The sequence below is a fragment of the Drosophila teissieri genome, chromosome 2R (genome assembly GCF_016746235.2).
Source record: "Drosophila teissieri strain GT53w chromosome 2R, Prin_Dtei_1.1, whole genome shotgun sequence".
Taxonomy (NCBI): domain Eukaryota; kingdom Metazoa; phylum Arthropoda; class Insecta; order Diptera; family Drosophilidae; genus Drosophila; species Drosophila teissieri.
This window is the reverse complement of record NC_053030.1, coordinates 23,025,222-23,036,228: the sequence shown is the minus strand read 5'-3', so window position 1 is coordinate 23,036,228 and position 11,007 is coordinate 23,025,222. Positions and strand designations below refer to the sequence as shown.

At 47.5% G+C, this 11,007-nt stretch overlaps 5 protein-coding genes across 9 annotated transcripts; 2 read left to right on the top strand and 3 right to left on the bottom strand.

The window, feature by feature from the left end:
• Positions 1 to 248: 248 nt before the first annotated feature.
• Positions 249 to 738, bottom strand: LOC122614541 (chorion protein S38). The gene has a single exon (XM_043789104.1). The coding sequence runs from the start codon at positions 675 to 677 to the stop codon at positions 249 to 251; it is 429 nt and encodes a 142-aa protein (XP_043645039.1). The 5' UTR covers positions 678 to 738.
• Positions 739 to 1,526: 788 nt separating this feature from the next.
• LOC122612580 (zinc finger CCHC domain-containing protein 8 homolog) lies at positions 1,527 to 3,574 on the top strand. The gene is made up of 4 exons (XM_043786292.1): positions 1,527 to 1,795; positions 1,853 to 2,524; positions 2,584 to 2,703; positions 2,758 to 3,574. The coding sequence occupies exons 1-4, from the start codon at positions 1,616 to 1,618 to the stop codon at positions 3,442 to 3,444; spliced, it is 1,659 nt and encodes a 552-aa protein (XP_043642227.1). The 5' UTR covers positions 1,527 to 1,615; the 3' UTR covers positions 3,445 to 3,574.
• Positions 3,550 to 5,426, bottom strand: LOC122612581 (small integral membrane protein 14). Of its 4 annotated transcripts, none has more exons than XM_043786295.1 (4): positions 5,376 to 5,426; positions 4,407 to 4,508; positions 4,307 to 4,352; positions 3,550 to 4,040 (listed from the first exon to the last, which is right to left on the bottom strand). In XM_043786295.1, the coding sequence occupies exons 2-4, from the start codon at positions 4,476 to 4,478 to the stop codon at positions 3,826 to 3,828; spliced, it is 333 nt and encodes a 110-aa protein (XP_043642230.1). In that variant the 5' UTR covers positions 4,479 to 4,508; positions 5,376 to 5,426; the 3' UTR covers positions 3,550 to 3,825. The 4 variants fall into 4 exon arrangements, with proteins under 4 accessions (XP_043642230.1, XP_043642228.1, XP_043642231.1 ...); XM_043786293.1 differs by having other exon boundaries at positions 5,277 to 5,398; XM_043786296.1 differs by lacking the exon at positions 5,376 to 5,426 and adding an exon at positions 4,887 to 4,916.
• A 500-nt stretch (positions 5,427 to 5,926) lies between these two features.
• Positions 5,927 to 7,663, top strand: LOC122614540. The gene has a single exon (XM_043789103.1). The coding sequence runs from the start codon at positions 5,927 to 5,929 to the stop codon at positions 7,661 to 7,663; it is 1,737 nt and encodes a 578-aa protein (XP_043645038.1).
• A 57-nt stretch (positions 7,664 to 7,720) lies between these two features.
• On the bottom strand, positions 7,721 to 10,960 carry LOC122612699 (breast cancer type 2 susceptibility protein homolog). Of its 2 annotated transcripts, XM_043786479.1 has the most exons (4): positions 10,103 to 10,960; positions 9,984 to 10,049; positions 9,653 to 9,925; positions 7,721 to 9,622 (listed from the first exon to the last, which is right to left on the bottom strand). In XM_043786479.1, exons 1-4 carry the CDS (start codon positions 10,851 to 10,853, stop codon positions 7,845 to 7,847), a joined length of 2,868 nt encoding a protein of 955 aa, XP_043642414.1. In that variant the 5' UTR covers positions 10,854 to 10,960; the 3' UTR covers positions 7,721 to 7,844. The 2 variants fall into 2 exon arrangements, with proteins under 2 accessions (XP_043642414.1, XP_043642413.1); XM_043786478.1 differs by having other exon boundaries at positions 7,721 to 9,925.
• Positions 10,961 to 11,007: the final 47 nt, after the last annotated feature.

Genomic DNA, 11,007 nt, shown 5'->3' with positions numbered 1-11,007 from the left:
CCCCTTTCACTTTCTTCTTCCTTTGTTCAAAGGGGGAGTGGAGGGGCTGAAAACTTGTGGCTCATTCGATGGCCATATGGAAGAGCAAGTTCTAACTGATAAAGACACTTTCTACTCTCACTCTTTTGTTAGGTATATCACTAGATTTTATTTAACTTTTTACATGAAGTGGTTTTTAGGTTTTCACAGATGTACTCTTACTTAAATGATTCACCATACTGTCTAACTGCTCCATAAAGATATTATAGCTAGTTCTTGCCATGGTGTCCATGATGTCCCTGATGTCCGTGGCCGTGACCCCCTCCACCACCACCACCACCAACCGCCACGGGCTTGATCACCACCACCGGCTTCACAATCACCGGCTTTATAAACACGGGCTTAGGTTTCACAAACTTGGAGAGCAGCTGGCTGGGATCCTTGAGGAAGGCGGGCTTGGGCGGCAGTTTGGCGAGCAGCTGGCTGGGATCCGGGAGAGGTGGCTTGGATTGCGCGATCTTGGCCAGTAATTTAGAGGGATCCTTGAGGAAGTCCGGCTTTGGCGGTAGCTTGGCCAGCAGCTGGCTGGGATCCGGGAGAGCTGGCTTGACTTTCTGGATGGTAATCGTGGCCTGGACGCAGGCGCACAGGTAAGCTCCGATGGCCAGGAGCAGCAGGTGCCTCTTGAGCAGATCCATGGTGAGTGTACTGGCCCAGCGAAGATGCCAACTATTTATGTTGGATGGCGATCCAGTGTCCAGTATCAGCGACTGCGGCTCATTGGCATGCCACTGGTGGCCCAATCTCGGCGAGCTTTTATTCAAATTGGACGAAACTCTTCTACGGCAGGCGGCGGCATTCCACGCGTTCTGTCGGAAGAATTCCCCGACTGTAAGTTGAATTCACAATTACCTCCGAAGCAGGGTTTTCCTCCCCGTAAGTGCGGGCCACATAAACTGGGGATCGATGCGATTGGCATTCAGCAGGTGACTCGCGAGATTCAAATCAGACACGACATGACGTCTTCTGCTCCCGAGAATCAAGGTTCCACTCGCATGTCTGATGTGCTGAGAAAAGTTGGCATAATTTCGGAATCCGAAGGCGGAAGTGAGATTGAACATCGCCAAATCTGAAGTTATCTCCAGAATATTAGGTTCCATAATGCGTGTTCCCAATATTAATTGGCTTAATTAGTTATGTAAAGGGGAGGAAATATTTTACCCACATACACCATTAAAACGACTACTTAATATATTTCTGTTTGATGGTGCAAGCAGGAAAATTCCATCACTTATGGACTATAAGTAACTATATAAAAAATTAATATAAAAAAAACTCAAATAAATTTGTTTATATAATTGCACTACATGATATTGTTTACATTATTTTGAAAACATAGCAGAAATAAAAAATAAGTATTTAAAATTAACGAGAAAGGAAACACCAAAAAGTATGCAACGAATTTTAAATGTATGCGCCGACTATCGATTGCAGCTATCGCATATAGAAATCGATAGCGACATTGTATGTTACTGAGTGCTTTGCGCTGGCATGACAACCCTGCAATAAGGGAGCAAAATAACAAATATTTGCAAACAAATCTGGATTATCAGAGAAAACAAAGCTCTAAACAGAAATGGACGATAGCGTTATACTGCTTGACGACTCACAGAACAGCGTGGAGGTGGTGGACGTCGACGTGGAAGACGGGGAGCTGGACGACGATGTGGTGTTCGTCCATCCCGCAGAAGTGACCAGCAAAGAGGTCGAACCTGCCGCCAATGTTGAGGAAAAACAGCCAAATTCATCCATTCAGGTGGGTAATTCAGGATATATCCAATACTGTGGCAATGTGAGCAACTCCTTTGTTTAGGACACCACCGAAGGAGATGCGGATAGCCTGGTTTTCGAGGTGAGATTCAGCAAGGAGGAACACTTCGCCAGTCTGCAGCAGCAAGTGCTAGTCGCCTTGGAAGGCGCCTTTACAGACAAGCAATTGGTTTTCCGAGACAACCCACAGGAACTGGTGATATCAGCCTTCGAGAAGAGCAAATCCGTTTCAGAGGAGGAGCTCGAAGACCTCTTTCTGATCGACACGCAGCCAGCGGCCAAGCTGAATGCCGCACACGTTCCCTCGTACAAGCGCTGCAATGCCGACATCCTGGACGAGCAGACAGCGGAACGGAAGAAACTGAAGGCCGAGGCGGTCAACAAGTGCTTCCGACCCAAGGCGCAGTCCTCGTGCTTCAACTGCGGCGACACAGATCACTCCCTGCGCGACTGTCCCAAGCCCAGAAACAACGCCAGGATAAATCGCGCTCGCAAAAAGATAAGCAGCCGCACCGAGCGCTATCACGTGGACACAGAGCAGCGGTTTGGCCACATACGCCCCGGAAGGATCAGCACTAAGACGCGCCATGCCATGGGCTACAGTCGCGGCCAGCTGCCATTCATTTTCTACCGCATGAGAATGCTGGGCTATCCGCCTGCGTGGCTGGAGGAGGCCAAGGTGCAGAGCTCGGGCATAGCTCTGTTCAATGCAGATGTAAGTTAGCTACTTGTGTGATCAGCTCGTGTGATCTGTTAATGCCTCCTTCCTTGCAGGGCACAGAAGTTACCAAATCCGACGACGAAGATGGAGAGTCCGACACCTTCAAATATGACATCAACAAAATAGTGGAGTATCCCGGCTTCAACGTCGAGCCCAATGCCAAATTTTTCGACGTAAGTGCTGACATTATGAATACCGCACCCATCTCTTATTTCATAATCCCACAGGACTTTAAGCACCACAATGTACCGCCATTCCAAGAGAGCCAGTCCAAAGCGAACTTCATCAAATCTCTGGGCGAAAACGTTATCAATGGATACAAACGCAAAAAGCTGGTGGATTTGCCTGCTCCACACGACCCTGCTTCCGTGCCCAGCGAGGAGCTCACCAGCTTTGATGACTACGACATGGAACTGGAAGACGAAACAGAGGGTCCTCCACTGCCACCATCAGTGCCCCCGCCGCCACCACCTCCGCCGGAAGAGAGCGAGGATGGTGAACTGACAGCGCGCTCGCCATCTCCAAGTCTGGAGGATTTGAGGGCCCAGCAGGAGAAGCTCCTCCAAGAGCTGGAGGGCAATGCGTCGCATAACACGACGGCGAATGAATCAAAATCACAAACTGACCTGGATGAAACCTCTGGGATGGAGGTTGCGCCATCTGATGCCGAGTCCGGAAATATTGACCAGTCCCAATCAGCACCATCGACTCCCTTTAAAGCGACGTATGAGGGCACGCCGCTGCTGAAATTCTCCGTGTACGATCGCCTGCCTGTGGGCAGTAACTTTAAGGTGGGCGTCAGCGATGTGATCAACTTTGAGAACCTGCCTGACTCCACGGGAAAGTACGAACAAATGAAGGATCTGCTGAAGAACGTGCGCGAAAAGATGGTAAAACTGCAGAACGAAAACTGACGAGCCCAACGAGAAGAATACAAACCACATCAATGCCCGCCCACCAAACGTACATTTTAAATATTTTAAAGCCTCTTGTACAAAGGAAATACACACGGAAAGCGGTTCGTTTTCCAAAGTCTTTTAAAAAGTGTCCAAATATGTTAGTTGATAAGCCGGTGTGTTTCAGAGTGCGCGGGTAAGTGTTTTGTACAATGTAAGGGATGTATAATTTGCCTAATCTGTGTAAACGTGCGAATGGATGGCACCAAGTCGATTGATCTGGTTCTATCCGTGGTTTCTTTCCCAATAGCGGGAGAAATAACAAAACAAGGAAATGCTGTTTGCAAATTGTGTTGTGGATGCTCAGGTTTTCGTAGAAGCAGGGGTCCTCGGAGTCACCTAGTTGATGGCCGGCGGAGGAGGCTGCGGCGGAGAGCCGTCCTGATTATTGTCGCGTCGGCCGCCAGCTCGCTTGTTGCTGGTGAAGTTGCCCCAGGTACTCGGGTTCACTATGTACATGAACATGGCCACGATCAGGAAGATCATGGCGACGGAGAAGCCGCTGTCATCGCCGCGTCCGGCGACCTGCGCCTGCTGCGAGGTGCGTCCGACGACTGGGAACGGATGGATTAGTTAGCAAAGTGGATAAAAGTGGGTAAAGTGAAAGCTTGCAACTCTCAATTGCTGCATACTTCTTGGTAACTTATTACTAGCTTGCATGAACTTAATTTATACTGACTGAATTGTTATAACAATGTAAATACCATTAGGTATAAGCGAAATAGGAATGTTATCATCGTTACTTCAGTAAAAGTCAGACTGTTTCATGATGTTTATATTTAGAATAAAGACCTGGTGAGTTACTGATACTAATACTAACCATCCAAGCACTCGGTGTCCGTGCAGGCATCCTGGTTCTGTCGAATCTGTAAAAAAGGACATTGGGTCAGGAGCTTGGAGCTGTGCGCAAAGGAACTTACGAAGTTGATGATGCGCTGCATTGCGTACTCCTGCGACCAGACGCACTCGCAGCCATCGAAGTCGTCGGACATGGTTTCGGATTAGCCTTGGTCTGAGTTGCGCTGCGGAGATCGGAGTGGGTTATATGCTAGGGAATACGGCGGTTGGGGTAGCGAATACTATATTCTGAATTCCGAATATTCTGCCTGCTGCCACTGACGTGTCTCTGGGGAGAACGAGAACGAGAGCACTGTTTCCAAACGAAACGAACCGAGCTGAGACTAATTTGTTTGCAGCCGCAATCGAGTTTTATACAACATGCACACATATATGAATATATGGCGGCAAATTTCCGATAAAGGGGGCTTAAAATCGCGAGAGTGCGGAAAGAGAGCTTCCAAGTACTGGTATATATCTGGACTCCAGGGTCTAGTGTCCTGCTACTTGGTTCTCACAGAACACGGATTCAATTTTGGGGCAGCTGGGAGGAAATAACTTACACACTTGACAGCTAACGCCAGTTGAATGGGGGAATCAACTGTGGAAACTGTCGAAAAGGTCCACCCTAATAGCTCCCCACTTAGTATTTAGTATATACACACACGTAAGCCCCACTGTTTAGTGTGTGTGGGTATTTGACACAAAAACACGATTATCAGAAGGAACAAGACGTGTAGTTCTAATTGCCATCGAGAGCACAAGGCGCTTATCACACTTAATTACAAGGTCTTTCCGCTGGAAGCCCCCAGTTTGAGCCAAAACCACCCCAAAGACGTAAACGTTATTTAGTATTCGAAAACGTAAACACAACTTTCCCCTTTTGTTTTTGTTGTCCCAATGGGGGCGTAAACAAACCCGCCTGCGGACGTAAGGCAATTAAGAGGCGTTACCTTGCGAGACCTAACACTCAAATGTGCAGCGATTTGGGATGGGAATCGAAATTTGGTACAATTTCACTGCTGCAACGTAACAATTACACTTTTTCTTACCAACTGGAATGGGGATAAAAAATTGCACATATGGCAGTGCTGGACAACGACCAGAACTGGAGGCGCATATCGATGGAGCTGCCAGTGCTTGAAAGCGCTTTTCGCGTTCGAGGGGCGGGAAATTCAAAACTAAAACCTAAAGCATGCAACTGTTTCAATTTATTTACATTGTTATTTCATAACATTTTGATAGTACAAAAAATGATATATTTGATAGTCAAAAAATTTAAATTGAAGCAATCGAACTTTTAAAGTATAATGTAATGTGCCCGAAATAGGGTGATACCCTGGGTCCGATTTCGGGTGGGTTGTACTACCCACACCTTCCGCCGGGCCTGGTTCGTTGTGACCCCCACTTCATCCTACAACTTAAATGGTTAATGGGACGCTACCGCTACCTAGCGAAATATTATGACCTTTGTTTTTTTGAGCTTAGTTTTGTTGGGGTGGATGGCAATTAATCCATTATAACTTTAAATGCAGCTCGACAAACTTTTTGCCCTGTCATGTGGGCATTGTAGGCAGCCTATAAAGGCTCTTCCCACTGTCTCATGGCTATCAAAATGTTCTCTTTTCTACTGGGGTCAGTTCTTCTGAGTTTGGTTGGTGCTCCTGACTTGGAATCCATCCAAGTCCAAGTTCTCCATGACCTCAATAAGGCACTCCAAACGGAGCTCAATGTGTTCATCGATTTTGAGGGTTTCGTCGACTCAGAGGTACTCCACAGACTGGACACTCCGAGAGTTCTACTCTCTTCCAACTCGAGCGTAGCTAGCGATCTTAGAATTCGAGGAAACTTCACGGAGAGAGCTCTAATCATTGTAAGTCTAATGGAATCTGGACGCCATAAGAATCAACTGGTTGCCAGTCTTCTGCCACGAATGTTGGACGAGCTCCATGAGCTGCACATAGTGTTCCTGAGCAATGAAGAACCAGGACTTCCGCAAGAGGACCTCTACGCTTCCTGCTTTAAAGAGGGATTCGTGAATGTGATTCTGCTGAGGGGGAAGGGCCTGTACAGCTACCTTCCCTATCCCCGCATTCAACCGATGAGCCTACCGAACGTATCCGAGTATTTCAATCGCGCACGGATCATTCGAGATTTTCAAGGCTATCCATTGCGCATACTGCGAAGCGCACTTACTCCGCGGGACTTTGAGTACTTCAACGACCAGGGTGACATGGTGCGCGCTGGATACTTGTTCGCGGCGGTCAAGGAGCTGGCTAACCGCTATAACGCCACTATCATAAGTGTACCCAAGCCCGTCTTGCCGGATTACGAAGTCTACTTGGCAATTTCTGATATGCTACGCACAAAACGGCTCGACATTGTATGCTACTTCAAAGAGTTAAATGTAAAAGTGGCCTACACAGCACCCCTTTCGATTATCCGCGAGTACTTCATTGCTCCCCACGCCCGTCCGATTTCCAGTTATCTGTACTACTCGAAACCCTTCTCCTGGACCCTTTGGGTGGTCGTGATCTCGACTGTGCTGTACGGAACCCTGATGCTGCACCTGGCTGCGCGACGGGCGCGAGTCGAGATTGGAAAGTGCCTGCTGTACAGCCTCAGCCACATCCTGTACAACTGCCACCAGACTATCAGCGTGGCGGGCTGGCGGGACATGGCTATCCATGGCATCCTAACGATCGGAGGCTTCATACTGACCAACGTCTACTTGGCCACGCTCTCCAGCATCCTCACATCCGGGCTGTACGACGGGGAGTACAATACGCTGGAAGATCTGGTCGGCGCTCCCTATCCCAGTCTGCACGACGAGTACTACAAGAGTCAGTTGCTGGCGAAGACCTTCCTGCCCGAGCGTCTGCGCAGGAACAGCATGACCTTGAACGTCACCCTGCTGACTGCGTACCGGGATGGCCTCAACCAGAGCTACATCTACATGTTGTACGAGGATCGCCTGGAGCTGATCCTGATGCAGCAGTACCTGCTGAAGACGCCGCGCTTCAACATGATTCGGCAGGGCGTGGGCTACGCCCTCGAGTCCTACTGCGTGTCCATGAGCCTGCCGTACTTGGAGCTGACCAGTGAGTTCATGAGGCGCCTGCAGGAGCACGGCATCAGCATCAAAATGAAGGCGGACACTTTCCGGGAGCTCATCCAGCAGGGAATCTACACCCTGATGCGCGATGATGAACCGCCGGCTAAGGCATTCGACCTGGACTATTACTTGTTCGCCTTTGTTTTGTGGGCTGCGGGTTTGGGTTTGTCTCTCCTGGTTTTTTGCATGGAGTTCGTAGGTAGATGGTTAGCAGGAGGCTCCTAGCGAGGTAATTAACTCATTTATTGCCCTATAAGGTGTATGCTACAAAAAAAGCTTATTGTAATAACTTATATAAAGGCATTGTGACTAAGTGGCTCATTCAATATGTTCAATATAATTAATTCAACAAAGTATCTACCCATTTAAATCGACCAGCGGCTTAAATCTTTTGGGTATTAAGCAACTAAGAGCGACGTCCACTCAAACCAAGTCTTCTACTCCTTCTCGGTTGCATGCAAATAGGTGACATGTCCTCCACACTCTGCCTATCCTTTGCACAGTCCTTGGAGAGATTTGAATTCCTGGCAGCCAGCGGAGTACTTGTCGCAGCCGGCATGGGTGCGAATCGATCCACAGCCGGAGAGGCGCAGGTACCAGAAGTTGCCGTTGACGAAGTGATCTTTCGTTTTCTTTTCAGTGTCAGGATATTCCGGCGCTCTATCACGGACTTCTTGGTGGCCTGATCCAGTGGGGATATGCCGGCAAGTTGCGATAGGGAGGAGTGGATCTCCTGCGACCTCTTGGGCGTCCTCGGATGCTCTTTCTTTGCAGAACGATCCACGGAGGAGTCGCGAGTGAAGTGCTCAATACCTGAGGCATTTCCTTGACTTTGTACATCGCAAAAAGGTGCTTTGTTGGGACTGTCTTCTGCCGCCACTTCATCCACGAACTTGGCAGCAGTCCTTTTCGATTCCCCAGGGATCACAATTGGTTGGTTTGAGTCAGTACTTGGGCCAAAAGCTTGAAATTCACTCATAAACTGCGCAGCTTTGGCCTTCGTACTTTCAGAAATCACAATGCCTTTATTTGAGGCCGTGCGAAAGCCAAAAAACTCGCTCTCAATTGCAGTTTTTGTATCCACAGTATTGCTTTTTTCAACATTTATTGAATTGCTATTAATTTTTGGAGCTACCGTTGAGTTATTAGAGGTGGATGCAACATCAGCTAGATCGCTTAGCTGCCATTCACTAAAAACGAGCTCCTCAATAAGTTCTGCGTCTTGTTGGTCTGCAGCCTTTGACTGAGCAAGAAACATGGCTCCTCGCTTCTCCATCGCCTCAGTAACTTCAATGGCTTTGTTTGACGCTGTTCTAAAGCCCATAAACGTTGATTCATTGGAGTCACGGCAATCCTCGGCATTTGTGGGTTCATGTGGTTTTTCCATTTTATTATCAACGACCAACTTGGAAGCTTTCGAAGGTATTTCCTCTGAAATCTCAATTGTTTTTTTGTCATTTGGCTGATTGACTTTATAAGCATTTTGCTGATTGGATTCTGCGGACTGAAACTCAGCCATAAACTCTGCAGTTCTCATTTTCATCTTTTCAGAAATCACAATGGCTTTATTTGAGGCTGTACGGAAGCCAGAAAACTCGAGCTCTGCTATGCTCTCATTTTTTAGAGGACTGCATTTGGCATTTATTTCCCTAACCTCAAGCTTTGCTTTCTTGTTAGTAACATCCAATGTTTCGATGGGTTTACTTAAGGCCGTTTTGAATCTCTCACACTCTATTGATGCCATCACTTGACTATGATAAGCGGAGCATTCCTCACTGACTGAGTTGCACTTTTGACTAGACTGATATAAGTCGGATACAACTTGGGCTACAAACTTTTCGCCTCTTATTTTCATTTCTTCCGAAACCTGAATAAATTTGTAGGGCGTTTTTCGAAAGCCAACAATTTGATGACCTCCTATGGACTGACTTTTATTGGGTGTCTTTTTCTCAGGTTGCTCGACGTCAGGCTTAATTAAATTGATCTTTTTCTTAGGCACTTTAATTGCGTTAGATGTTGATGGGCCATCAGAACAATTTATTGGGTGCCATTCATTAAAGAGAAACTCCTGAAGAAGATCGCCATCGTGTAGTAGGTTATCATGCTGTTTAGACTTGTCTACGACCATAGCACCTCCCTTTTCCTTGGCAATATCACTTTCTTTGTTAGAGAGTGCTCTAAACTTTGATTCTTTTGAATTTTTGCTACGTTCATGTTCTTTCTGAGAACTCGGCTCCAACTTTACCTCTTCTTCGGGTATATGTTTGATTACCTCTTTGGACTTCGTGGGCAGTTCCATTGGAGTTTGCCACTCGCTCATTGGGATGCCTTCCAATATTAGGTTCGTTTTCTCATCTACAGGATGTTCTGCTTTCATTTGTTTCATCAACATGTTTTTATGTTCAGCAGTTTCGTCATCTGATGACATCTTTTCAGACTTTTGCAGTGTTGAGTCTGCATCAGACCAATCTTTACATTCTCCTCTTTCTAAAAATATAGGTTAATATTACTGGAATCTACAGCAATAAGAATTGCGCTATATTACCCAATTGAGGGTGCGTAATGGAGATCGCCTGCCTGCTATCGCCAAAGAGAGTGTCTGCCAGAGTTCCTGGAAGAAAAGGGTTACAAATGTGTTTCTTGCAATGTCAGCCTACTCCCTACCTTCCTGCTCATTGTCACAAATAGAGGTCTCGAAAGTAAATCCGTTCTCCAACAGGTCGTCTCTCAAGTTCATCACTTCAGTGTTCAAACACTCATCTTCCAAATTTGAATTTGGCAGATCTATTTTCGATGGAGCGGAAGGAGTGGGACTGGAATCGGTCCCGCTCCCCGAAAAATATTGACTTAGGTTTAACAGGACCTCGTGTATCCTCTGCGATGCCGCAGCATCGAAGTCACAAGCCACAGAGGTCGACGAAGTATTGGGATCCCTCTGCACAGAGAGGTCCGAGGAACTACTGGGCTCCTCGTTCTGCACAGAGAGGTCCGTGGAACTACTGGGCTCCTCGTTCTGCATGACCATATGGCCTTTTGAATCCCTCTTCCGACCGTAAGTTTTGATCCTTTTCCTGCGAAATCGAAACCACGGCTCCGACTCATAGTTAGGCTCATCCTCATCCTCTGTGTAAGTTGGAGACGAGCAAAAATCCAGCATGATCATCCTAACCCGCTCCTCAGGCGTTGGCTCAGCGCTGGCCAGAATGAGGTCCTCCACGGCGACGAAGACACTGTTGTCAACCGAAGGCCGCTTGATACCCTGAGTCCTTTCAACGAAGGAGCTAGTCTGGCGATCGGCTTCGCATATTTTGGCCATGTCCTCGATAATGTTACTTCGCCGACTTTTCTCCGCGGCCTGCTGCGCTAAGGTGACTAGCCGGTTCGAACGACTTCCCGATGCGCCTTTCTGGTCCATCACGTCATTTAATTGTGGATGTGTACATTATTTGAGGTAAACAAGTGGCCAATTTAATTGTGGTTGCATTTCCAAAACAAGGATCAGTGTTGGCAAACGTTGCTTTGGTGGCGATTGGTGGGGCTGATTATCCGCTAGCTGAGGAGGGTGCACT

What these genes read in the sequence shown, in the direction of transcription:
- LOC122614541 (XM_043789104.1), bottom strand. Translation starts at nt 677, where the DNA reads ATGGATCTGCTCAAGAGGCACCTGCTGCTCCTGGCCATCGGAGCTTAC.
- LOC122612580 (XM_043786292.1), top strand. Translation starts at nt 1,616, where the DNA reads ATGGACGATAGCGTTATACTGCTTGACGACTCACAGAACAGCGTGGAG. An exon ending in AGCCAAATTCATCCATTCAG is followed by an intron (nt 1,796 to 1,852) that starts GTGGGTAATTCA and finishes TCCTTTGTTTAG; the next exon opens with GACACCACCGAAGGAGATGC. An exon ending in CCAATGCCAAATTTTTCGAC is followed by an intron (nt 2,704 to 2,757) that starts GTAAGTGCTGAC and finishes ATAATCCCACAG; the next exon opens with GACTTTAAGCACCACAATGT.
- LOC122612581 (XM_043786295.1), bottom strand. Translation starts at nt 4,478, where the DNA reads ATGTCCGACGACTTCGATGGCTGCGAGTGCGTCTGGTCGCAGGAGTAC. An exon ending in TGCAGCGCATCATCAACTTC is followed by an intron (nt 4,353 to 4,406) that starts GTAAGTTCCTTT and finishes CCTTTTTTACAG; the next exon opens with ATTCGACAGAACCAGGATGC. An exon ending in GGACACCGAGTGCTTGGATG is followed by an intron (nt 4,041 to 4,306) that starts GTTAGTATTAGT and finishes ATCCGTTCCCAG; the next exon opens with TCGTCGGACGCACCTCGCAG.
- LOC122614540 (XM_043789103.1), top strand. Translation starts at nt 5,927, where the DNA reads ATGGCTATCAAAATGTTCTCTTTTCTACTGGGGTCAGTTCTTCTGAGT.
- LOC122612699 (XM_043786478.1), bottom strand. Translation starts at nt 10,853, where the DNA reads ATGGACCAGAAAGGCGCATCGGGAAGTCGTTCGAACCGGCTAGTCACC. An exon ending in TTGTGACAATGAGCAGGAAG is followed by an intron (nt 10,050 to 10,102) that starts GTAGGGAGTAGG and finishes CTTTTCTTCCAG; the next exon opens with GAACTCTGGCAGACACTCTC. An exon ending in CATTACGCACCCTCAATTGG is followed by an intron (nt 9,926 to 9,983) that starts GTAATATAGCGC and finishes CTATATTTTTAG; the next exon opens with AAAGAGGAGAATGTAAAGAT.